The 27,517-nt window shown below is 35.7% G+C and overlaps 1 protein-coding gene across 4 annotated transcripts in view; it reads left to right on the top strand.

Annotated features, from left to right (window-relative positions):
- Positions 1-27,517, top strand: part of TRPS1 (transcriptional repressor GATA binding 1) — a 258,490-nt gene that overhangs the window by 40,203 nt on the left and 190,770 nt on the right. For 2 of the 4 annotated variants that reach the window (XM_015145904.3, XM_077942862.1), the window contains exons 2-3: positions 8,787-9,715; positions 23,806-24,935. In XM_015145904.3, the coding sequence (XP_015001390.3) occupies positions 8,789-9,715; positions 23,806-24,935 (2,057 nt within the window). In that variant the 5' untranslated portion in view covers positions 8,787-8,788. Of the gene's footprint in view, positions 1-5,092; positions 5,251-8,786; positions 9,716-23,805; positions 24,936-27,517 lie in introns of all 4 variants that reach the window. The other 2 variants (XM_015145903.3, XM_015145902.3) reach the window with 2 other exon arrangements.

Genomic DNA, 27,517 nt, shown 5'->3' with positions numbered 1-27,517 from the left:
ATATTAAAATCCCAGGCAGAGCTTAGCTAAACTTGTGGTGAGCATGGCAGAATGTTCTGAAATACCATAATGTTTCTTCAAAAATGTTCTTATAGTTGAAGCTTTCTAAGCCTGTTACTTATCCAACTCCAAATTATGAAAGGATTCTATGTTTACTTTTTTCACCCATACATAAAGCTTTTCATATCCTAGAAGTCAAGAAAAAGTGATTTAATCTTACCATGAGAAGTTGCTTCCAAGTGTGTGTGTGTGTGTGTGTGTGTGTGTGTGTGTGTGTGTATATATATATATATTTTAAGATTAGTTTTCTTTGGAAAATTTCTCCGTACTTAATAAAAGAGAGAAAATGACTCCTCTGTGTGTGTGTGTGTGTGTGTGTGTGTTTGTAATTTGTTTTTGTCAGAGTGAAAAGTGATGCTAATTAGGTTAAAATAAGTATTTGGCACTAAATAGGGTGGTATCTAAACCAAATTTTGTATTTTGTACCAAATTTCTAAATCCTTTTTGTTGCCTGAATGGATTAGCTGGTTCATTGTAATGTTTGTGTTATCTGTTGGATACGTCTATGGTTGTCCTTAGTCCGTTGGTCCTCAGATGGGTGCAGGCCATTTAAGCTGCTCCCTGTGGTACAGTAGGGGTGAACATAGTGCTTTGTGAGTTATTTCCTAGTTTCATGAGGAAGAACTATTGCATATGGAGGCACAAACTTACTTCCCTTCATTTTAGAGATACACACACATGCATATGCACGCATACAGAGTACATTACAGGTGTAAATTCTCAGTATGTCTTCACAACATCATTTTTAATCTTATATTAGATTTGGCACTTTTAATACTACTAGTAGTAGTATTAAATACTGAATATACTTTGCTGAATATACTTGGCTTACTGGTGCTGTGAAGACAACGAGCATTCTAATTGCAGTATGTTATCTTTATGGTAAGTGTCTATTAGATTCACTACACTGTATATGTGTGTCAGTTTACCAAATGGATTTGCAATGATTGACACAGATTTCTTAAGGGAGAACTAAGAAAGCTGTTAGATATATTGGTGGATTGAGTTAATAATTGAGATTTTCTTTTCTATTGATTAACAGATTGGAAAACAGAGAAAAGCAACATTAATACATTAAAAAATTAAACTACCTTTACTATTCAGTGATAGTTTTCACCAATTGCTGGGAACATAGTCAAAGGCATTCCTACAAAGCACAGCACTCATTATTTTTGTTATGAGTGAAAATCTAATTTACATACAATAAAATGTCAATTCACATCATAACCATCAAGATAAATAGAAACATTTATACTCTTCGATGAGCTACTCTTTTTGAACTTAAGTGCTGTGCTTGGCTCTTTGCCCAGAGACCAGTTGAAATATTCTAAGTTTAACAGAGAAGTAGGGATGAAGTTGAAACTGACTTGTGTGCAAATGTAAAGTCAGATTGGCCTGTGTGAATCAACAGTTGTCATTGCAGATATTTTAATTGTATATGTGTGTGTGTATGTGTGTGTGTGTGTGTTTGAGAGGAAAACAAAAGGAAAAACTACTTTTCTTCAGGGAAACAAATGGTAACATTTCTCAATTTGCACAGTGAAATTGTGATCTTATTCAAATCAGGGATTTCAATACGTTTGCCTCTCACCAGTTATGAAAGGAAAAATAATCAATTCCCCTTGCCATTTGAGACTCCATGATGTATTCTTGCTCTATTTTAGTTTCCCTAGTTAGTGAAATAGGTGCATTCTTTTTTTTTTTTTCAGATATATCCTACAGTGTCATTGTGACTATAGCCTAAAGTCTTTGAAAAAATAGTTTTGTAATTTTCTTATAAAAGTACAATGGTTAATGAATTTTTTTCTCTAACATGTATTTGGATATAGAAAGATTCATTTAGGCAAATAGAACATTATTACTTAACTTACCACACTATCTCTTTTTACTTAGACAAGTGCATTTGAAATGAGATATTTAAAATCTAGAGAACATAGCAAGATGAAATAAAAGCCTAATAAAATGTGTTTGGGCTAGCATCAAAACCTTTGAAATAGGATATCTAAATAGTGTGCATTTTATCTCAGAGGGCTTTTGGTTAGTTCTAGTGTCCAGATGACTGTTAATGGGCTTTTGTGCTCTGAAGCGTATGCTAATAGAAGTGATCATTTTGGATTAGTTTGATGTGAATTAATAAGAGATTTATTTGGTAGAAGTTGTTTGAAGGTGATGACATTTAAAACTCAACAAGATTTAAGAAGTTCAAAAATACTTAAAAAAAATTTGGGAACAGTCAATTCAGAGAGAGCAAATTAAATAGAAATGGATGGGAAAGAACAGGATCTGACATTGAGTTTACGAAGTTTGAAGCAGTTTACAAAAAAAGCGATCTACCATTGAAGTATTGCCCTGGAATTTGAAGAAACAGAAAACATCTAAACTTCTTCAGTGATTCTTGGGTTTGTGAATTGGATAAACAATGTTCTCTTGCATTTTATAGTTCACTTAAGCAATCTGATTTTGATCTGTATATATGGAGTAGACAGGATTCAAGTGTTTTTTTTTTTTTTCCCTAAACCAATGAGCAAACACATATGTTCTTTCAAAACTGAACTGTATATGTTGTTCATATGGAAGCTATCTAGTTTGCTCTAGGCCCAAGATTTGACCCTCCTTTTATTTTGCTATCACTTGCTTAATTCTTTAAATTCTTTGTGGGGCCTTTTGATCAAAAGAAACATTTTTTTCTTTCTTTTATGTTTTTTTTTTTTTAAATAAAAGCTACATGAAATGTGTAATTAATAACTCAGTACTCTTATGCTGGTGATACAAGCAAGCATGGAAGAAAACATATTTATTAAGGCAAAGACCATGATGACTTTTCTTTTTGTGTTAAGCTTTGGTTTTAAACAGTTGAGAAGTTTTATAAGCTGGAAAAACAAAAGAAACATGTCATCTGGCATTATATGTTATGAAAATAAGAACTGATACTTATAATTAAAAATTATATGCAACAAGATTTGAAACTGAGGTCCAATTACAGGATCTTGCCCTCCTGCTTTTTCAGAGTCTTGTTCAGAATGTAATGTGTGTGTGTGTGTACATATATATGCACACACATATATGTATATGAAATTATATTTGGAGAGATACTCAAAAGTGTCAGTTTTCCTTGAGAATAGGAGTTCCTTATAGTCATTTTCTTTTTAAACATATCTCTCTTAAATTAATGACAATTAATAAAATTAAAGTCATCTTGCTTAGTGTGTTTGGCATATAACTGAGGTTGGATATATTTACTGAATGAATGAATATTGGGGGAAGTGAGAAACTGAGGCAAAGATAGGCTTCAGTGGTATTTAGACCACCCTTAGTAGTTGGTGGTTTACTCCTCTATAGTCTCTCAGTGCAATTGGGCAAACTTTTTAAAGGTAAAACTGAAGTGCCATTAACCGGAACCAGTGTAGAGTCACAGAGGTGGGGGAGTTTTAGAAATAATTTATTCAAATTCCCTTATTGTACAGGCAAAAAGAGAGACTCAGAGAAGCAAAAGGACTTGCCCTTCATCACATGAGCAGGTGATTTAAATCAGGTGTAGAGACTGGATATGCAATTTCCATACCATTTTTACTCAGGTTTTAATTCTTTACTTTGCTTAGGGTCAAGATACTACAAAGAATATAGAATTTGGAAAATTTACACCTCTTACCTTCAAAGAGTTTCTCATCTAATGGAAATAAATTTTAGTTCATCTGCATTGAGCTGATGTGTGATCTAAGATCTGTTTTTAAATTACTGTGATAGTTGATTTCTTTAGTTGAATAATTTATTTGATTATCTATTGCAAGGTTAGTTGGAGTAAGAATATATCAATAAATGTAGGCATGTATATATTTATATGTAATATATGTAATATAACTAAATCACTAGTGGTTAATTTACAGTATCTAGGTAATGATAGAAAACTCAAATCCCTTTGGGTGTGAAGGTGCCCTCTTGAGAACATCAGTCAGTCTTCTATGGGAGAAGATTTTTTTTCTTATGTATTTAAACATTTTAAATAGTGCGATAAACTAGTTATCAGAATTATTTTTAAGCTCTAATGCTGATTATTTCTACACCATAAGTCTGTCTAAATTATATGGTAACAGAAATAATGCACTCCTATTTTTATAAAAGTAAACACATTTTCTAAGAAAGCATTTAGATTTGTTTTATTTAGAAGGAAATATGGTTAATTAAAAGTAGAAATTTGTAATTTTTACAGATGGAATGTCTTATATCTCAGCAATGAAAATTAATACAAAGAGTGTTTTTGGAAAGCTACATATATTTTTAACCTGCCTAAATATCTTGGCACATAATATACATTCTCATTATATGGGCTGTTCAGGTGGAGAATAATGTAAATGTAGGCCTGCTCCCTACTACTTAGCCCCAGAGGTCAATTTTTAATCTCACAATTAAATAGAGGACTTAAAATAGCAATTTTGAGCTTTGCAGTTCTCCTTTAAATTCTTTACCTCCTCTTTTTCAACTTCACTTTTAGCCCATTATCTAAAATGGCAATTCATAGTGGACTTACTCTAATGGGCATTTTAACTTTTCTGGGGGTAGGGTACTGCATCAAGGATACTGCTATGTAGTAGGGTGATAAAGATTAAAATAGAGTTGCCAAAACTAATGACTGCGTTCATTGTTGTGATTAGGTATTTTAATTGCTTTAAGATTTTCCCTTTAAAAGTGTTTGCTGGTGTTTACAAATTAAGATCTTTTACCCCCACCCCATTGTAGGTAAGTATTATGGTTATTAGGGTTGACGGGGTTTTAGAGGTTAAATAATTTCACCAACATCACAGTCTGTTATGAAGATGACTTATGTCCTATAACCTTTTATATGATGTTCCTCCTTCTCTTGTTGCTTTATTAAAACCCAGGGGAGGGAGAGGATCTTGCTCAAGATCTGCTCATGCTTTTATATCTTTCAGGCAGCCTATGATGCTGGCATATTAATATATTTTAGGTGTGATACATGAAAATGTGTTTACATCATTTAGGAAGGAAAATTTTTTTTTTTTGCTTTGTTTTGCAGATGTACAGATCAGCTCTCAAAATGTCTTCTGTGTCTTCCGAGCGTCTTCTAAGACAATTGCATTAGCCTCCTGCTAGTTGACTAATAGAATTAATAATTGTAAAAAGCACTCTAAAGCCACATGCCTTATGAAGTCAATGCTGGGTATGATTTTACAAGTATGTGATCTATTTTTTCAAGTGAAAATGTTAACTGGAAAAGTTCTTGGCACACAGTAAAACATCGTGCAATCTGTTATTTGTCTTAGAGATAATAACTTGAGGGTGGCTATAGTCTTATGGTATCTAACTTACGACTTGCTAGGGGAGTTTCTTCCACTTAGAAGTATGACAGATGTGCTTATATTTACATAATCTGTCACTCTGAAAAATTATGATGATATAATTCCAGTAAAATTATTTTTTCTATAACTACTTCAAAGTATAGTCAACTAAATTAAGCACACTTTTTTTTTAAAAAAAAAAAAAACAGCAACTAAAGAGCATGCCCCTGCCCCCACAACACAAAATAAAACCCAAACGACCTTTTGGATATTTCTTTGAAGTTTTAGCAGTTTAACAGTCTTTGCAATGTGTATTATTAAGGACTCTATTCAGCATAAGGAGTCGTGAGTCATAAGTGTTCGAAGTATCTGTTCTTGGGTAGAAGAAGGAACTTCAATTTTAGAAAGATGATAATTTAATTAAGTCATATGTTCTCCCAGCCACTAAAGATGCTGGTTGAGTAGTCTTTAAACTATGACCCATTATATATCTTCAATGTAACAATAAATCAACTAGATCTAAAGCTTCTTCTTGTTTTGAAAAATAAGTTAATTTTTAAAATATTAATGTATTTGGATCTATTCACTTTTAAGTATTTTATCTTGGTTCCCTTGCTATTTAAAATGTTGCCATTTTCCTAATCACTCACCCTGGAGTTAACATACGGGCATAAACCATTTTCTCTTCATTTTGACGGAAGGATAATCTTAATGAATTAGATTGTTTCTTCCTCATTTCTTCGTGAGTCCTGTCTTTTGATATAGAATTTTTAATTTTTTTGTGTGTAACCTTATTCATTTCATTTAGGTGGTTCAGTGTTAGATTCTAGTCATCTTAAGAAGAAACGGTTAAAATACAAATGATACAGGTATTCAGTAAGGGAAGATTATATTGTAATAGTTAGTGAAGACATTATGTGTAATGGAAAAAATTAACAATCAGGAAATTCTGGAGGGAATGGTAAGAGAAGTTGTATCAAGCCTTCACAGTTTTATGTGTAGGAATGTCTGATTACAACCTAAAATATCCTTTTCTGTAGACCAAGTTAAAACCGTGCATAGTTTGCTTAAACTTATATTTTAAATGATAACTAATTTTTTCAGGTTGCCCATTTAGTCTTTTTCCCCCCATTTTCCCTTTATTGACTACTAGTAAAATTGCCCTTCGGTTTTCTGTGTATTTTCACACATTCCCAGGGCTGCTTTAGTCACTTCTGACAAAAGAATACAGGACTCCTAAAAGGTTGACATAACACATAAGACATTGAAATGCAAACATTAAAAAAAAATAGTTGACCAGTGTTTCCTTTTTTAACAGTGGTCATCAGGCTTCGTTAATTTTAGGGCCTAACAGAATAACACCAAGATGAGAAGCTCATAGCCCTCTTCCTTCCTCCAGAAGTCAGGCGCATTTACATTGCCTCAACACAACCACTTCTACTCGAAACTTCACTCTTTCATCCTGTATATGTGTATTTTGTTCCAGGAGAAAGCTTCTGTAGTTATTTGGCAAATAACATTATTGATGTGTAAGAGCAGTGTACTTTCTTTCTTTCTTTTATTTTTATTTTTGCTTGTTTTTGTTTTTGTTTTGTTTTAGATGGAGTTTCACTCTTGTCGCCCAGGCTGGAGTGCAATGGCACAATCTTGGCTCACTGCAACCTCTGCCTCCTGGGTTCTAGCAATTCTCCTGCCTCAGCCTCCCGAGTAGCTGGGGTTACAGGAGTGCACCACCACACCTAGCTAATTTTTGTATTTTTTGTAGAGACAGGATTTTGCCATGTTGGCCAGCTGGTCTCGAACTCCTGACCTCAGGTGACCCATCCACTGTGACCTCCCAAAGTGCTGGGATTACAGGCGTGAGCCCCTGCGCTTGGTCCAGTGTACTTTCTTAAGTACCATTATACTATTTTTGACATTCACTGTGGCACATTTTTACTTTGTAAATGATTCTTTATACTCTAGTGCACTATCGTTGTTCAGTGATTCATATAAAAATTTTGCATGACCAGCTTTTCAGAAGCAAAAGTAAACCTGTATATCCAAAGCTAGTGTGGTACTTCAGTACTTGAAGAAATTATAGATGAAAATGACTAAACTATGTTATTTGGATTTTCTCAGCACATTTTGGATAATCGTGGTATAACTAACTGTTAGTCCTTATGGTGAAGTCAGCTAACAAAGAAGTCTTACTTAATCAGAATGTCACAGGTGGAATTTTCCAAGAGACATTTGGGGTGATGACTTACACAGCACTCGACAGCTCTTTAAGCTGAGTGATTAAGAAACAGCAGCCATGGAACCCAGTCTTCGACCAGCCTTTGTTAATGTATTCTTTAATTGACACTACGTAAATTATTTCTTAGTTTATTTTATATTCTTAGAGTTCTGACTCATTCTACTCCAGCAGAAGAATTTGTTCCAGTATTCTTCTTTTGACCCCAGTCACCGATGTCACTAACTTAACTTGAGAGACATGGTTGAGCTAATGTGTAAAGGTGAACCATAGGAAACTGCTAATATTTTACTGTTTTGAGCAACGCAAGGACAATATTATATGGTTCAGCTTAATATTCTTTCTTAGTCAGTTTCCAGTGCACTCCCGGTGGTGGAACAGGTACTGTTTTCACCAGGCTACGTATGGGACACCCAGAGCTTATTAGGTTCCCCAACATGCTGGACAGAGTCCTAGGAAAACCTGATCCAACCACTGTGATGTGTACCAGGTCTTTCTTCTGTCTTTCAGGCAAGCTCCAAATGTGGCTTAAAGAAATTTGGTGGTAGGTCAGAGCTGGAACGTTTGTCATCCTCCACTTCCTGAAAGTGATGAGGCAGTTCTCACTCTGTTTATACCATAGCTGTTTCTGTCTTTTTGACAATGAAGATTTTTTTTTGAAACTATATTTACATCCCGGTTGCATAGGGTAACAATATCGAATTCCAATTTATGTTATTCATGTATACATATACGTACCATATAAATAAACACGTGATGTATTCCATAAACATAAACACACACATATATTTTATAAACACAACGTGTACATGTTATATATAATATAGACCATATATAAATATATAAGCATATATATATATTGTTAGCTACAATGGAAGGAAGAAATTGGGCAAAAATATATTTTCAGGAAAGCATAAGTAATAGGAAGGGTAAACCTAGTAATAAAAATCCTTCATTATTCATAAAACAACCTTAAAATAATAAATGAGCCACTCTTGGTTACAAAAGTCATTCTACATGTAAATTGTTTGTTTTAGTCTCAACTTTTTGCTATTTTTAGAACTGATTTTTTTTCCTAGAGGAAGCATTTGATTATGGCCCTTAAAAAACTTGCCTAGGTAAAATATTCCAGATACAACTATATCTCTGTAACTTTCAAATAACACTGTATCTGCCTTTTCCCTGTATCTTTGCAGATATGGTTCGGAAAAAGAACCCCCCTCTGAGAAACGTTGCGAGTGAAGGCGAGGGCCAGATCCTGGAGCCTATAGGTACAGAAAGCAAGGTATCTGGAAAGAACAAAGAATTTTCTGCAGATCAGATGTCAGAAAACACGGATCAGAGTGATGCTGCAGAACTAAATCATAAGGAGGAACATAGCTTGCATGTTCAAGATCCATCTTCTAGCAGTAAGAAGGACTTGAAAAGCGCGGTCCTGAGTGAGAAGGCTGGCTTCAATTATGAAAGCCCCAGTAAGGGAGGAAACCTTCCCTCCTTTCCGCATGATGAGGTGACAGACAGAAATATGTTGGCTTTCTCATGTCCAGCTGCTGGGGGAGTCTGTGAGCCCTTGAAGTCTCCTCAAAGAGCAGAGGCAGATGACCCTCAAGATATGGCCTGCACCCCCTCAGGGGACTCAGTGGAGACAAAGGAAGATCAGAAGATGTCACCAAAGGCTACGGAGGAAACAGGGCAAGCACAGAGTGGTCAAGCCAATTGTCAAGGTTTGAGCCCAGTTTCAGTGGCCTCAAAAAACCCACAAGTGCCTTCAGATGGGGGTGTAAGACTGAATAAATCCAAAACTGACTTACTGGTGAATGACAACCCAGACCCGGCACCTCTGTCTCCAGAGCTTCAGGACTTTAAATGCAATATCTGTGGATATGGTTACTATGGCAATGACCCCACAGATCTGATTAAGCACTTCCGAAAGTATCACTTAGGACTGCATAACCGCACCAGGCAGGATGCTGAGCTGGACAGCAAAATCTTGGCCCTTCATAACATGGTGCAGTTCAGCCATTCCAAAGACTTCCAGAAGGTCAACCGTTCTGTGTTTTCTGGTGTGCTGCAGGACATCAATTCTTCAAGGCCTGTTTTACTAAATGGGACCTATGATGTGCAGGTTTGTACTTCGTATTGTCTCTTGGTACAGAAAAAGTTATTAGAAATGAAATGTGAATTCTTACATACACGTTAAAACCAAGGTCCCAGTACCAGACAGGTAGCCCGCTAGATCTAGCAGAAGAGATGGACGTACTCCATAGCTACTTCATTACAAGTATATTCAGAGTTGTCTAAAGACAACTTTTAGCCTCTTATTGTGGAATACAATCCCAGCATCTTTTTTGATTTGGGAAAGTCTTTTCATGGCATTAGCTAAGCTTCACAATTCTGGACATTTTTCATGGTAATTTGATGTTTTCACAGTCTTCCAAAAATGTTACTAATCTTTATGGTTGTACATGATGATAATTCATGCCTCGTTCCAGCTTTAGATTATAAGGCTTTTGCTATAATCTTTCTTTCAGTGAGGATATTTCTTGTCTCTTGGATTAGGATTTGATTTTATATTCATCCTGACGGGTCATATTGATGGTTGCAGAGATACTCCTGAAAAGGCAAAATAATTGCAAATGAAAACTGGGATATAACATTTTACATTGATTAGAAAGAAGTAAATGTGATTTTAAGTATTAGGGACACCAGAATGACCTTGGTAGGGGCCAATAAAGCATTCCTTTCTGCATTTAAGGAAAATGACAATAATTTATGAAAGCATTTAGTAATAATTTAGATTTGTACTTTCATTAAAAACAGCCTACCTTTTTGATCTATCTTTCTGTCTCTAGTTTATGGCATATGTGAAATGGAAAAAAGAAACTGTTACCATTTTGCATAAAATGAAACATGGAACTGAGTCTAAATAAATATATACATTTAATTTTAGTAATTTTAGCATAGTCAAAATTCACCGTCAGCTTGAGAAAGTGTATTAGATTTTGTTACAGTTTGTAGATTTTTATTGTATTATAAGGCCGGGGGGATTTCAAAACATGTTAGCTTTACTAGTAACCTTTTTTAGGAATGATTAGTAGTACCCAGAGAACTAATGAAATAAATCCCTTAAAATATCAGTCATTTTTATCAACTCGATAGCTATAGCTCATTTGCCTCAGACTTCTCTATTGACCTAATGCCAATTAAGAAAGTCAGGCAAAGAGGTTATAAATAACAGGTAGTGAACATATTTTGCAATACTTGTAAGAAGAATCAGAAGAGAAATTTCCTGGTCCTTTAAATGTCAGAATGGCAATCTTATCAGTTTAAGGGAGATGTAAAGAACTCTTTAAACACCAGTTTCATCTTGGTAAAGCACTCTAAAAATTCTGTCTTAGTTTGTGAATTTCCACAAATAGAATTATTTCTGTGGAGCAGCAAATTAACCCAACATAATTATTATGCATAAAAGCTACATGCTTTGAACTGCTGTCTATTAAAGATCATTTCACTGTCTTATGTCAGATACACTCTGCTGTCAAACTATGATTGGGAAGCAAATACGTGTTTTAGATAAAAGGGTTGGAAGTGAATAATGTCAGTATGTGAAACGGTGTTTTATAATTAGCAAGTAATATGAAGTTAATACCTGGATTTCCGGCAGGAGTTTCAGTTTGTTCACTCTAGGGACAACTTCTGAGGGAAGCTGATCTAGGCTGTCAGGAAAGCTCTAAAAATGAAAATTACTAAGGCCTATAGTTTGGAAGAATTCAGATTTTTAAACACACTTCCATTTCCCCCAAACAGTTATTTGTTAGGTTCTTGGTTATTTATAGTAAAGTTTATGTTTGGGTAGAAGGAGCTGGACACTTTTCCTGGGCAGTGATTTTAGAAGTAAAACAGATGTGTGAGCTATCTAAGTTTGAACTAATAGAACTAGAAATAAAACAGCTGATCCTCGACTATGCTGTCTGCTAAGTCCTTGCAGCACACAGCGAGGAAGACAAAAAGTGGTAGGAGAGAGCATGCAGGAACATAATCTTGTTAAGATCAAATTTTTTCCAAGATAAATAATATTGCTAAAAATAGAAAAAAGTAATCTGTGGAAAGAGTGCGTGATTATTTCAAACGATTGGATTTTGAAATGCATCTAAAGGGTTAACTTCAATTTGTGAGGATAACGCTGAATATACTTGTAGGGCGAATGCTAATCTTGAATGCTTTGCACATATGCCAGATACTGATGCAGAAAAATGTCTGAAGATAAGTTAACTTATTAATATCTTTATGCTGAAATAAATATTGAACAGTTTTCCTATACGCATAAAATGAATAAAAACGCATCTGAAATTTCCTTTTTTACCCACAAGTTTGTGTTACTGAAATGCTATTTGAGAGATTCTTTCCTTGGCGGTTAAACTTTGTGGAGGCTAAAAGCTGTGGGAGATAAAATGCTGACTATAGAATTTCTTTAATGCCGTTTTGTCAGAAACATATAGTAAGTTAATGGCCTGTGTGTGTTCTGATGAAAAGATGTTGGTAAATATGAGTATTACAGACAAATAATCATTCAATTTTAGGAATTATTTATATAAGTCCATAATTTAAGCTAATTGAAGTAATAGATGAAGAATTCATTAATTCTTTTCAATTAAACTTGCTTTTTAAAAAACATTCAGAACAGTTGGTGGTTAATGATAGATTTATGACATTTTAGGCCAAGAAAAAAGTAACAGAAGCCAAAAGCAAAAGACTGAAAGAACTCTATGGCTTTGATCTATATTTTGGTTTGACATGGATGGTTTTAAATAATTTGAATGGACTTGAGTGCAAATATGAGATATACAGTTGGGAAAAAGAAGTACAGTAGTTTAAACAAATTCTAAGATTTCTAGTTTTAAGTGCAAGTTATTTCAAATATACGTGGAGGAATAATTGAAATGTAGACATGCTTGTACTGATAATGTCCACTTTTGTATAAATTACATCACAAATGACTGAGTCAAAGAATTACAACTTTGTAAAAATACTGTCAAATAACAATGTTTCTTTGTGCTGCATAGTGGATAGAGCCCCAGCCGGATAATGGAGGTCACTGTAAATAGCCATCAGAAAGCCAAAACTGTCCTTTCTAAGTGTGGCTTTTATCAGATTCTCCTCCCAACACCTTGAGGTAGCATGCCCAGCCCTGAAAGCAGAAGACATGTCAATTCTTTACCAAGAAAACAAGAGAAGCTGTAATGGCTAGCTTAGAATTAATTGATTTGACCAGGATGTTAGTTTCCCAATTTTTCATTTATCTAGCATGTTCTATCAACTGTCATGCTTAAATTTTTAAAAATAATAGATGCAGCATGATTGGTTAGCTTTTCATGTAATATTTACTATCTGTATTCAGCCACTGAGGCTGCCATAGAGATCAATAATACAAGAGATCGAGTTCTTAAAAAAGTAATTACAGCTTCTTTCTTTTTATTTTTTTATTCTTATTTTTATTTTTTGAGACGAAGTCTCGCTCTGTCACCCAGGCTGGAGTGCAGTAGCATGGTCTCTGCTCACTGCAACCTCCGCCTCCCAGGTTCAAGCGATTCTCCTACCTCAGCCTCCCAAGTAGCTGAGATTACAGGTGCCTGCCACCGTGCCCGGCTAATTTTTTTTGTATTTTTAGTAGAGACGGGGTTTCCTCATATTGGCTAGGCTGGTCTCGAACTCCTGACCTCGTGATCCACCCGCCTCGGCCTCCCAAAGTGCTAGGATTACAGGTGTGAGCCACTGCGCCCTGCCAGCTTCTTTCTTTTTAATCTGCTTTATTATGCTTGTATTTAAACCATTGCTGAATGGAGGCTTGAATTAACGACGCGGCCTTTGCTGTTTCATTAGGGCTTAATGTGCTGTGCATTGGGTGTTTGCATCATCTTTATTGGGGAGCTTTTAGCACTCAGATCAGGTTATAAAAGTAGGAGTCTTGTCAAGTTGTGCTTCCCATGGGAAAGTGTTTATGCAATCCCAAGTTCAGATGCTCATGATATATTTGTTGCCTTTTCATATTAGTAAATTCTTTTTTATTACTGCATTATTCAGGACTCTAAGAAGGTAGTTACTGGTTTCCAGCTATTAAATTTATTTTGGCCCTTAATGAAATTCTAAGGCTAATAGAAGAATCACATGATTAACTTACGAAGGACTGTCTTATGTTTGAGCTAGGAGTGTTACATTTCTATGTTGTAAATATTTTTATCAGAGTTGCACAATATGTCATGTTAGAAGCAGGAAGAACAGATTTTAGAGAGAGGAAGTCATTCTTCGGATTTGTATCTTCAACAGATTTAATTGTATGAGTTTATAGATCTTTAACATGTATCAGTACAATCGTTTGAGCAGGGGATTACAGTTTGGTTTGAAAAAAAAAAATCAGAGACCATTAATCTCATTGTGGTTTATTTTGACTTGTCTTGAATTTTACTTCTAAACATTTATTTTTTGCCTTCACATTTTCTTTGATCTGGAGTAGGAGGGAAGTTGTAGATCTTAGCACGTTCTGTTTCTTTGTTTTTCCGAGTTGAGGACAATTTCAGTTTAGAAAAACTGGTGAATGAGACTTTAATCAATTCAGACTGTCTATAGAATACAGAATGTTTGGCGTATGAACCCACACTTCTTTTTCAGGACTGTGTCTCTTTAACAAGTAATAAAGTGTGCAAAATAAGACATATGCTCACGCCAAGGCCATAAAGCAAGACAAAGGTCTGGTATTTACCAGGTTATTTTCATCCGTGGAGATGGCAGAGCTAAATAATGTAGCCACTCTTAGTAGAATAGTTCAACTATCATTACTAATCCCTTTACCTGCATGTCAGTTGAATCTTTTTTGACCTTGTTCATGACAGTTGGTATCATCTTTGATTTTCAATTTATTTGTTATCATTTAAAAGAACATGTATAATTTTATTGAATATCAGAATTTTTCTCTAGGCAGAATGTTTAGGAGAATAAATTGTGGTTATCAGTGGATCCAATCAAATTTAGCATTATTCAACTCCTAAGAAAACGTTTTACCTCTCCTGTGGCCTGCTCTGCTAACTCTCTCAAGTCGGGAGACTATTCAGTGTTTTTTATTTCTTGGATCATTGTAATTACAGCATACGTGCAGCTGTTAGAAACACAGATATGTAAGTAGTGTGCCAATACGGGGAAAGTTTGGAGAGAGAAAGTTGTTCTGTTCATTTTCTGATTTCCTTCGTGGAGTCTGATTCTGACAGTCATTAGACCGTAGATCTCTTGAATTCTTCATCAGGTGATCCACATTTTGAAGCAAATGTTATACATTTTCAGAATATCATATAAACCCTTGTTTAATTTTAATTGAAAATCAAATGTAAAATTTATTTTTCTGTCTTACGTTTAAGTTGATTCATACTTCTTTCATCTTTTAGCTTACATCATCAAAATTTGTAAAGCTCCCTTACTTTTTTCCAATTTTGGATTTGCCTCTAATAATAGCTAAAATTTACTAAGGGTTTCTTACATGTGTATATGGAGCTCAGTTCTTTACATGTGTTAATCAACTCATCTTCATAATGGCCCTAGAAGTAAACACTAACCTTATGTCCATTTAAAAATATAAGGAAACAGCATAGATTAAAGTATCATGCCCAATATCACAGAGTTGCATAAGTAGAGAGAATGGGATGTAAAGCAGGATAGACAGGCCACGGAAGCCTGTCTTCACAACCACACTGATATATGGCCTGGTCAAACATGAGCCCGAGTTTACTGCCAATAGCAAAGCAGTAGAAGATAGGCCAATTGCACATACGGGAGGAGATAGAAGACTGGTAAATCAGAGCTCTTTGATGCAGTCTCTGTGAATCAGATTGATTTTGGGGACTTGGGTGATTTCTTTGAGATTGTCTGCTATCTGCTCCGTGTAGTGTAATGCTACCTTATTTGAACTTACTAAGCTTCTAGTCGAAATCAGTAAAAAGAAAATTAAATTTGCTGATTCGTCTTTTTAAAATTACTGTGATTCATTTTCCCTGGTACTTTTGCTGCAGAAATTAGTTCTGGTAGAGTGAGTAAGGTGCAAATTTTGATGTAATCAATTAAGGATATAATGTTTGATCCCCAAATTAAGGGACATTTCATCCATGTGTTTGACTTATTTTGTACTCCCCTCATTTAGAGGACTTTGTTTTAGGAATTTATGATTTAAATGATGGTCTGAAAATTGTCTTATGCTCTTCTAGTTACCAAGCACAATTTAGTTTTTTTTTTTTTTTTCCATGCAGATTACATGTTAAGGAGATACACTCCATTCCCATTTATGTCCTTCAAGGCTATGTAATTAAGGTTTTATCCTCTGCCTACATTCAGCGCAGGAATGGGTGTGGAAGCAGCGAACAAATCGGAATGCCTTTAGAGTGTCCAATTTGTAGTGTGCTGGGTTCTCCAGGCGTGCTTGGAGCTGTGTGCTTTCATTGAATTCAGAAAGTGATAGACGGGTGGGACATAGTGAGAAGTTGGGGAATTCAGAGTCTCCTGGCCTAGCATTTCTCCTTTCACATTTAGGCGAACTGTTGATATAAAATTAAAGAATGCCTGCATCCTTTCATGTGTCCAGGAACATATTTGGGAATCTTATAATAAATGATGGCTTGTTCCAAGACCTGTTTTTCCAGCTGATGGGAAGCTCCACCTTGGTATTCATTGGCACTTCAAAGTCAACATATGTAAAAGTGAAGTCCCCCACAACTTCCTTTTTGCCTCCTTTCTTCTTTACTCCTGTTTTCAACTAAGTCAGGCTGGAAATCATGGAGTTACCTTGAATTTCTTTCTGATATCATGCGCCAAACATTTGAGTAGTGTGCCCCATTGTTCCCTTCTTTATTCTTTTACTGTTACTTCTTTCAAGTAAATCCTTATGGATTTCTTTTCTGTTGTTCTATCTTTATCTTCCCCTCTTGTCTCTTCCTTTCCCTTCTCTTCTCACCTCCCATTCTTTCCTCCTCCTCTTCATCTTCCTCTCCTTTCCTTTGATTTCTTTTTTTTTCTCTTCTTTCTTTTTTCTTCTTCCTTCTGTTTTTATTTCCTTCCTCATTCCCTCTTCTTCCTCCTCTCTTTTGCCTCTTTTTGTCTGTTCTTTTCTTCTGTCCTCCTTCTCTCTTTTTTCTTCGTTTCTGCTTCTCTTTTTTCGTCCTCCTTCCTTTCTCTTTTTCTCCCTCCCTCTCACCTTCCTTTCTTCCTTCTTTCCTTTAATTTTTAAAAATTCTATTTATAGATGACTTGTCCTACATTTTAGAGCAAGTATGGGACTACTTCTGTTAAAAAGCATATCATCTAATTATACTTCCTTATGTAAATATCAGCTCTCCAATAACACATTACCTTTCTACATTAAATCTCACTATTCTTCTAGAAGGGATAATAGCAAGAACAAGGCTAGCACATTTATATTACTTATTACATAGCAAGCACCATTATGTAGCAGATTCCATTTAAAGATTTGATAATGTCTCAACCCTCCTCAGTATTTCCTGAGAGCAGCTTGCATTGTCTTACTCTCACTGTTGATTTTACTGGTTTTGTTTCCTTCACCTGAAATGCCCTTCCATGATCACTGCCTTTGAGGCTAATCTTCACATGTCAGCTCATCTGTCCACAGCTCAGTTGTTACTTCTGGGAGCCTTTGCTAACTCCTCAGTCTGGGTTAGGGGCTCTTCCTCTGTGTTGTCATGGAACCTGTTACACGTCTCAGCAGAAGCATGTATTCCACTGTTGTGATCTTTTTAGTTGTGAGCTTTTTGTGCTAAACCGTAGACATGTTGTGATTTTGGACTATGTCATTCTTTTTGTATTTCCAGTGCTTGGCACATAGTAGATGTGTTAAAACAGTAACCCTCCCTGGAGGAAGGATGTTCTATATTTTCAGAGATTACATTTTCTCTCTTCCCATTAAGATGCTCTTTAGAATACACGTGCAATTCTGACATATCTCTGTTATGAACCAGTAGCACCTGCAGGTTGGCTGCTGTAGAGGAGTGCTATGGGGAATTCACTTAGCTTTGTAACCCACTTGAACTGCATTTTCTCTTGCTTATTTTTCCCATAAAAGATTGTCTTCCAAATTATTAAGATAGACTTTTTTTTTTTTTTTTTTTTTGATATGGAGTCTTGCTCTGTTGCTCAGGCTGAACTGCAGTGGCACGGTCTCGGCTCACTGCAACCTCTGCCTCCCAGGCTCAAGCGATTCTCCTGCCTCAGCCTCCCGAGTAGCTGGGATTACAGGCACCCACTACCACACCCAGCTAATTTTTGTATTTTTAGTTGAGACAGGATTTCACCACGCCAGGCTGGTCTCGAACGCCTGATCTCAGGTGATCTGCCCACCTCGGCCTCCCAAAGTGCTGGGATTACAGGCATGAGCCACTGTCCCCGGGCTAGTAAGATGGACTTTAAGATTTATTGGTACTCTGTCATCTGAAATACCAGATAACTATAGAAAAATTAATTCAGAATTATACTGAGTAAAATGAGAAAACCAGTTTAGGGTAAACTGTTTATTGCTATAATGCAAAAAGCCGGTAATAAAAATGTGCATAATGTAGTATATTCTTCTTCAATGTGCCCAGTATAGGAGTTTAAGTTTTGGTTTCTCCTGTATCCTACCCTGCCATTGGTTGGCTCTTATATTATAAATCCAAATAAGGGAGTTGCTACAGTGTCACTGATAGGAATAAACCTCGGAAATAAGCTATGCATGGCATGAGAGTAAGATGATGCCATATAATTAGATTTGTTGTTGAGATTCTTAAACATTTATTCTCCATCAAAAGTATATCACTGAAACACACTCTGTATTCTAGAATTTTTTTTGGAAGCACTATATATGCAGAAAAATTCCCGATATATATAAACAGATTAATTAGACTGCAGTTATTTTCAGCTAAGATCGGCCCTTACAGATTTTTTTCAAGTTATTTGAAATATTAGTATTTGAACAATGATTTTTTTTAACAACTTAGCTTTTTATTTTTAAGCTTTTACCTCTTTGACTATCAGCCCATAACCTCAAGTTCTTTTAGATTAGTACCCTTATAATTGTCTCTGTTGCTATCAATTATAGTACTTGAAAATGAACCACATCTGAGAAAAGGTTTGTGTTTAGTTCAAACAGCTCTTTCTTTGCTGCGTTGAAAATAAGTACATGTGTTGAAGTGTCATTTTAAGAGCTCTGAGGCTTTAAGAAATATTTTCCTTTGACATATTATTTTAGATATTATTATTATTAGTTTTTACTCCATATTATTGGAAGGAAAGAAGGAAACTGATATTAATGACCTTGAAAAAAACCAACCCTTTTATATTCTTCATTTCTATGGTAAAACATTTTTTTGTGTGTAAAAAGACATATGTAAGTAAATTATAAATGAAAGCCATGAAAAACACTTAATGGATGGAACAGTTTTTAAAACTAGGGCTAAAATCAAATATAAAAAGCCATGCTAGTCCTTAGTCAGTAAAAAAGACTTTAAAATCTGTTCATTTTTCTGCCTTAATTGTTTTAGGTGTTTTTATATAACTTTAATTCACAATCAAAGGACTCCATAGGCAGTCATTTGCTTGTGGATAAAAGATGCATTTTGTAGTTTCTTGAAGAAGGCCATGTATGGCAGGTCAAGTCAGTGGCAAGGGTGCCATGAAGTACTGTGGCCAGGGTATCTCAGGTAACTCAGGGGACTTGGTGAGAAATTTTCATCTGCTTACCTCTGCCTTCGCTCATTCAGTCAAAATGCATTGAGCCCCTGCTTTCTTCTAGATATGAATAAGACTATTCCTCTAGCTCAAGAAGGAATATAAACAGAAGCATTAGCTTAGTAACAACAGATTGAACCTTTGCATTTACAGCTAAGAATATTGATAGTGACAAGTGTGTGAGTTTGTCACTGAATGAATTTACCACTTCCCTTCTATTTAATCTCTTTATCTCATTTGCAGGAAAAATTTACTTGAATGATTCATTTTGTTAAATAATAATCCTATCTATGCACATGTCGAGTGTGCTATCTAATATGGTATTCCCTAGCAAACGTGGCTGTTTAAATTTTAGGCTGGGCATGGTGGTGCGTTCCATAATCCCAACACTTTGCGAGGCCAAGGGAAGTGGCTAGCTTGAGCCTAGGAGTTCAAGACCAGTCTGGGCAACATGGGGAAACCGTGTTTCCACAAAAAATACAAAAATTAACTGGGTATGGTGGCGTGTGTCTGTTTTCCCAACTACTCTGGAGGCTGAGGTGAGAGGATTCGCTTGAGCCCAGGAGGCGGAGGTTACAGTGAGCGGAGATCGTGTCACTGCACTCTAGCCTGGGTGACAGAGACCCTGCCTCTAAAAAAGAAATTTTAAAAATATATACATTTCAGTTAATTACAAATAAATTAATGAAATGCTAAGAAAAATACATGAAAGTAAATTTAAAAATTAGTTCTTCATTTTTACCAAGCCTACTTGTGGCTAGTGGCTACCATATTGGCCAAGGAATGCTATGGAACATTTTAATCATCTCAGGGAATACTATTGGACAGCACAAATCTATCGTTCTCACTTGATCCTCATAATAATCCCATAAAATGACAAGTTGTATAGTAGTATATCCATAGAGGCCAGGAAACCAAGGTGCCAGGAGGTTAAATAATGGATCTTTTCATAGAATTTAAGCTAGAGAACTTCCTCTAGAAGCAAATAAATACAGGCAGATGTTAATACAAATGAATAAAGGGTTTTATCTATAATTTTTTAATCTTAAAATGTAAAATTGTCTACCTCTTCAATATTATATGTCTAATATCTGTCGCAGAGTCTGACACAAGCCGAACACTTAGTTATTACTAATTAGAGGGATAGTACATGTAGTTTTTGGCCCAAGCAGAAATTACAGTTTAATATAATTGTAAAAATTTGGATATCATTACCAAAGGAACTGCTGGGTTTAAAGGGTTATAATTAAAGTTCTGGTTAGCAAAAGAAGGAAGTTTGAAAGCTGTGCTCTTTATTCTGCTTGCACTCTCTTTTTAGTATAGTCATAGATAAGAAGCAGTAAATTTTTCTACTCCACGTTGGATTTAGCCATTTGAAAAGTTTGCAATGTTTTATGAATATGTAGGCACTGTTTCCAGACAATACGTTTCAGTAAACCATTGCTGCAAACACTTATTTTGCGTAATTGTTCTCACTGTATATTTGTTTTTACCCTAGAAAAGAATAGATTTAAAATGGGGTATCTGGGGCATGCAAATAAAATGAATGTGGTCAATAGACACCAGTAGTGTCTCCTAAAATAATAAATTTTGTTTTACTGTAAAATGGCATTTAAATGTTGTATGTCAGTTATATTTCACTATGACTTGAATGTACCTCTAGTAGTATAGAAAGTATAAAAATTGCCACAAATAGAGCTTTTAGATTTTCTTTTTGAAAGAAAAAAGGAATAGAACACTGTCATTATGTTTTCCAAAACTGCTTTTTAAAATATGTAATTCTAATATTGTATTAGCTTTTAATAATATATAATACTAATATTAGTTGCTGATATTAACCAAAAAGGCAAGTATGTAACCTATAGAAGTGTCAGTATTGTTCTTGCCATTAAATGAGATCCATGAGTTTTCATTTGCCAGCTTGACTTTTGAAAGAGCAGTCAATAGTATGAAGGTATTTATTCTTCAGCATAATTAAAATATATAGCTCTTAAAAGCTTCTTAAATAATGAAGTTGGCACATTTTCCCTGGGTTAAAAAAAAACACTTCTAGACACGTACACCAACTTCAGAGACCTAACTCGTTTTTTATAGCTTAGTTAATCCTAAACCAAAATGCTTTACTGACAATTTTTCACAAAATTGCCTTTCTTTCGTAGTCCCCTTCTCCTGATAGTATTGATTCGTAGCCTGGGTTTTCTGAATTCTTAGGTTGTTTTTAAATAACAGCAACCTTTTTAGGATGTTGGGATGCTTAGTAATAATTTAAATCCACTTCAAAATCATATGTTTAGGGATTTCTTAAGTGTATGTATGCTCTTTGTTCAGCCCTTTCAGTGTGGTCATGGCACATGAGGCTTAAAGATTGCAAAATCAAAGAAATAGTGATGATGCCTGGTGGTTTCTTGGGAATCTTGGTTCAACAAGCAGAAGTTCAAAGCATTTTATAATAGGGAAGCTTGGCAACGCTGATGCAATGTGAAAGCTTAAACAAGAACATTTTTTATCTCTAGATTTTGCACACTTTCTTTCTTTGCCTATGTTAAAGAAGAAGGGGATACATCTGAATGTATCCCTTTTGAATCAAGTTTAAGTTCCAGAACAAAGAACCTGATTGATGGCTATCCATTTAAATGTGTGTGTGTGTGTGTGTATATATATATATATATATTTTTTTTTTGGGCAAATAAACTTTCTCTTTACCTCCACTGAATTGGGAAATATATGTATAGATTTTTATAATATTATGAATTGTATTTCAGTGCAAGTTTTAGTTGCTTTAGTCACTTAAATGCTAGATTAGAATGCTCTATTCTGTATACCTGAGTGTATGACTTTGAAATCTCTCACACCATTGTTTGCTGCCTGGAAGGGTGCCCCATTCTTAGCTTTCTGGCTGGTTGATACTGTGTCATCGACAGACTGAAATCTATGCGATTGGGGTGGTGGCTATAGACATTGCCTAATGCGAAACATTACATCCTTTGATTAAAGGCTGTGGGAAACTTTTGTAAGTTCCTATCTTAATGTACAGTAAATGTTGAGTTGTTTATGTATTAATGCACATTTCTTAGAACTATAATACTGGATATGAATTTAGAGGTTGCCCCAGTTGAAGAAGCTATTGGCCAGAGAGGTTAAGTAACTTGATCAAGGTCACATCTCTTTTTAATAGCAAAAAGAATACTTCAATCTTAGTCCTGTACAATAGAGGTACAAACATATCTCTCAGTGTACTACAGCAATATTATTTGCATTTCACATAGAGCCTTTACATGATTTTGAGATGCCTGAGACTTTTCTCATGGAGTGATTTGGATATGAACAGCAATCACACGTGTCATTTTTGAACAGCTGTTGAAGAAGGCAGAACATGATTATGCCACTTGCTTAATATATTACATCTGGTTGCTGGGAAAATTTAAAAATTCCTTGGTGGTTGGAAGAGAATTTTTTCCCCCCTTTTTGGAGTATTTCATTCAAAAACTCTATTTTAAACTCTGAATTTTGGCTGCTCAGTGGTGGCTTAATTGTACTCCTGTTGAGATACACACTGAGAATGGAGGAAGGATTTTACGTAAAGTGCCCTTTGAAGGCTTTCATAGTCCTGATTCCATGTAATTTCATAATTTGGGAAAGAAAGCAGAGCTGTAGTTATTTTTATGATGGAATTATTTTATTTTGCCATTCAAACATCTCCATGACCTACTCATGTGAGAAGTTGGGAGCCCTTTGCAATGAAACAGAACCGTAATCAAATAAGGCCCTGGAAGATTTTTCTTTTTTGTTTGTTTGTTCTAGATTGGGAAACATTCAAAATTCTTTATTTACATGGTTCTTCTTCACTAGTATTTCCTGCATACTCAATTCATCTTTTTGTTTGTTTGTTTCACTGAGCTTTAATTATAAGCCATTTTGGGTGGTCATTTGAGCACCTGTATTTTACCTAAAACAGAGACCTCATCTTTGCCTGCAGCCTCATTGCTGTAGGAACTGAACAGAATATTTCATTGGAGAACATCTGCCTTGAGTACTTTTTGAGCAAGTGCCTCTAGTTTTGACAGTAACGCCTCACCTTTTGAAAAGAAATCCCATGTGATTAGGATGCTTCTGTAGGGGTGTGATTTGAAGGAGGCAATAGTAAAACGTACTGTGTTGAAAATTGTTTTCTTAGTTTAAAAAATGTATTATTCAGTCTTTCAAATTATGGTACATTTATTACTTACCCTCACCTGTTACTTTGGCCTACAGTGTATAACATAATGAGCCTCTCAAAGAGTAACTGTTGAGAAATGAAGAGTGAATTTATTTGGCTCTGTGATTATTCAAGTGATTTCATAATAAGCAGGAGTACTATTGTATTTTTTGATGTGGAATACTTGGCAGTACCCTCCCCCTCCCCTGCAGAGGACCCATTGAATTAATGACACCTCAGAAGTAAAGTCCATTTCTTCTTTTCTCCAGGTGACTTCAGGTGGAACATTCATTGGCATTGGACGGAAAACACCAGATTGCCAAGGAAACACCAAGTATTTCCGCTGTAAATTCTGCAATTTCACTTATATGGGCAACTCGTCCACCGAATTAGAACAACATTTTCTTCAGACTCACCCAAACAAAATAAAAGCTTCTCTCCCCTCCTCTGAGGTTGCAAAACCTTCAGAGAAAAACTCTAACAAGTCCATCCCGGCACTTCGATCCAGTGATTCTGGAGACTTGGGAAAATGGCAGGACAAGATAACAGTCAAAGCAGGAGATGACACTCCTGTTGGGTACTCAGTGCCCATCAAGCCCCTCGATTCCTCGAGACAAAATGGTACAGAGGCCACCAGTTACTACTGGTGTAAATTTTGTAGTTTCAGCTGTGAGTCATCTAGCTCACTTAAACTGCTAGAACATTATGGCAAGCAGCACGGAGCAGTGCAGTCAGGCGGCCTTAATCCAGAGTTGAATGATAAGCTTTCCAGGGGCTCTGTCATTAATCAGAATGATCTAGCCAAAAGTTCAGAAGGAGAGACAATGAGCAAGACAGACAAGAGCTCGAGTGGGGCTAAAAAGAAGGACTTCTCCAGCAAGGGAGCCGAGGATAATATGGTAACGAGCTATAATTGTCAGTTCTGTGACTTCCGATATTCCAAAAGCCATGGCCCTGATGTAATTGTAGTGGGGCCTCTTCTCCGTCATTATCAACAGCTCCATAACATTCACAAGTGTACCATTAAACACTGTCCATTCTGTCCCAGAGGACTTTGCAGCCCAGAAAAGCACCTTGGAGAAATTACTTATCCGTTTGCTTGTAGAAAAAGTAATTGTTCCCACTGTGCACTCTTGCTTCTGCACTTGTCTCCTGGGGCAGCCGGAAGCTCACGAGTCAAGCATCAGTGCCATCAGTGTTCATTCACCACCCCTGACGTAGATGTACTCCTCTTTCACTATGAGGGTGTGCATGAGTCCCAAGCATCAGATGTCAAACAAGAAGCGAATCACCTGCAAGGATCGGATGGGCAGCAGGCTGTCAAGGAAAGCAAAGAACACTCATGTACCAAATGTGATTTTATTACCCAGGTGGAAGAAGAGATTTCCCGACACTACAGGTGAGTCAAAGGGGGGTAGGTCAGGAGGAATATACAAATAAAATAATAGAAAAAATCCACAGAAAGAGGGCTGAACCAGGAATTGTTGGGAGTGATTCCGATGACTTGGGGAAGTTATAGGAGAAGACCACATAAAAGATCATCACAGATTTGCAGGTGGTATAGTTATAGCTGTGATCACTGTAGACTTTAATTTGGTTCCTTCTTTTGGACTGTATGCTCATGTTTGATACTTGTTTTATACCATTTACTGATTGTCTTTTTAAATTCACAGTGATTCTAATAATGCTGATGAGTTTACTAATTTATCATAGTCCATTTATTTGTCCTTACTAAATATGACTCCACATCCTATATTTCTTTGACAGGGCAACTCCCAAATGAAAGTTACTATTGTAAATATATCCTATTCTCTATTCTGAGAAAAAATTTTGAGAACCTGTTGCTCATTTTTATTTTAAAATGAGATTATATATTCTTCTAGCTTTGAACAATTCTGCAGCATCCTTGTTTGGCATATAAACAGTAATCTAAAGGTGAGAATTTTTGTAATATGTGTGATTTTGGATGTAGACTTGCTCCTCCAAGTAGGTAAAACTGCTTGAGTTATTCCAGATTCTTAAATGGATGTGGGATGTTTGTGTTTTCCTTCTGCTTTCACTCTATTCTCTTTATAAACATTAACTTTCCCAGTTAATCTTTTATAATATCTAGAGATAAGTATAGGATATGTATCTTTATTTCATTGATGCATTCATTCTTTACTTAATTAATGTCAAAACTCCTATTGTACCAGGCATTGAATGAATATAGAAGAGAAGACATAGTCAGTGCCCTCATGGAACTTATAGTTTAGTAGGAAAGATGAGACACTTAGATGATTACAAGAGTAGTAATTGTCATAATAGATGAAGTGCAAGGCAGTGTGTTTGAATATAATGATAACATAACCTAATATGGTAGATTAGGAAATGCCTTCCTGGGGAAGGAGCATTTAAACTGAGCCTTGGTTATAAATAGGAATTAGTTCAGCAAAGCATTGGTGGTACCCTGCATTTAGGTATTATTTAGTGCTCATTGGGTACTTTCTTATTATTATGCCTTTTGGCATTAAAGTAGAAAGTTTTGCTTATTCTATCAATATCCTAGTCTAAAAATCTACTCATTTCAATTTCTATACCCCAAGATGTTAAACAGTTTCTTCCACTCCTTTTAAAAGTTGTGTGTTAGTGCGAGTGTGTGTATGTTTTTTCAGTCACCAGTAATGAAGCAGTTCATATCCAACAATAGGCTAATAATGTTAGATGTTAATTTGAAGGACATCCCAGTGCTCACAGTGAATCAAAATGTTCAGAAAACACTTACTTGAGATTTACACTGTTTAATTTATAAGGTCAGCCCTGGGAAAGATACAGTCCTGCAATCAAATATGTGTTCACACTTGCAATGAGTGTTTCTGGCTCCTCTGATGTTAGCTGCATGTTAATTTATTTCTGAGGCTCGCAGACATCAGCTGCTTTCTGAGCTCTGCCAGTGTGGATATATGCGTATGTGCACATTGTTCATGTACATTTGTTGAGTGATGTAAAAATCAGATAGTCCATTCTTTTTTTGAAAAGGACAAGGACGATTTTGAGAAATCGTCATGATTTTCTTTAATCATGAGGGAACCAGCCAGAACACACACACATCATGGAACTGCGTACCCACGTATGTGCGCACACACACACACGTGCACGCACACTCATTCTGATACATCTAGCTACCAGTACAGTTGGACAAGTGGTTTTTCTATTGATGCAGCTGAGGCATTGCTTGAGAATCTGTCTGGGAAAACAGGGTTTTCACATGCTTTAGGTAAACAAAATAATCCCCCAAGAAATAAAATATGAATAAAACTATTACTGAATACTGTCAGAATTTAGTTAATATTCAGTGATGAAAGTAAGCTCTAGAGAAAAGAGAACTATTCTTTTCTTGTTCACCACTGATTCTGCACGATTTAACACAGTGGCAGGATGCCTAATGGGAGTTCAGTGAATATCTTTATGTAAATGAGATCCCTGTGAGTTTTTGACTTCACAGTAGTTATGAATAAGCTGAGATTTCCAAGGTGAGCTACATTTTAATCCTTCACTATTATATGGTCTTGGAACCCTTCTGTGGACCTAGGCTTCTATACCAAATGGGAGTTGCCTGTTCATTTTGAATTTAAGTCAACTTCTCAGCATTTTATTAGCTAAAAATTTAAATAGCACTTGTCCATAGGGCATTAAAATATTCTTGCACTTATGTTTAAATCCTGATAGAGTTTGGCTGACCACAGATCCTTTAAGGTGCTGAGTAGTTTATTGCTCATCTGTTTCTGAGTTCTTATAGAGATATTTGAAATTTGGAGCCTTCCGATTTCAGAAGTCACAGCTTAGCAGGAAAGATAAAGAAACTCTACTGAAAGCTGAACAGTAATAGCGGCCCCAGAGATGTGAAAGGACATAGTCACGTGGATGTTCAGAACTTTATCTGCTATCAAAGCATTTTCCAAAAATGCCCCATTTTTAAGATAGAATAAGAGGACAAGTGTA

This window comes from Macaca mulatta, chromosome 8, assembly GCF_049350105.2.
Source record: "Macaca mulatta isolate MMU2019108-1 chromosome 8, T2T-MMU8v2.0, whole genome shotgun sequence".
NCBI lineage: Eukaryota > Metazoa > Chordata > Mammalia > Primates > Cercopithecidae > Macaca > Macaca mulatta.
This window is presented reverse-complemented; position numbering and strand designations above follow the sequence as displayed.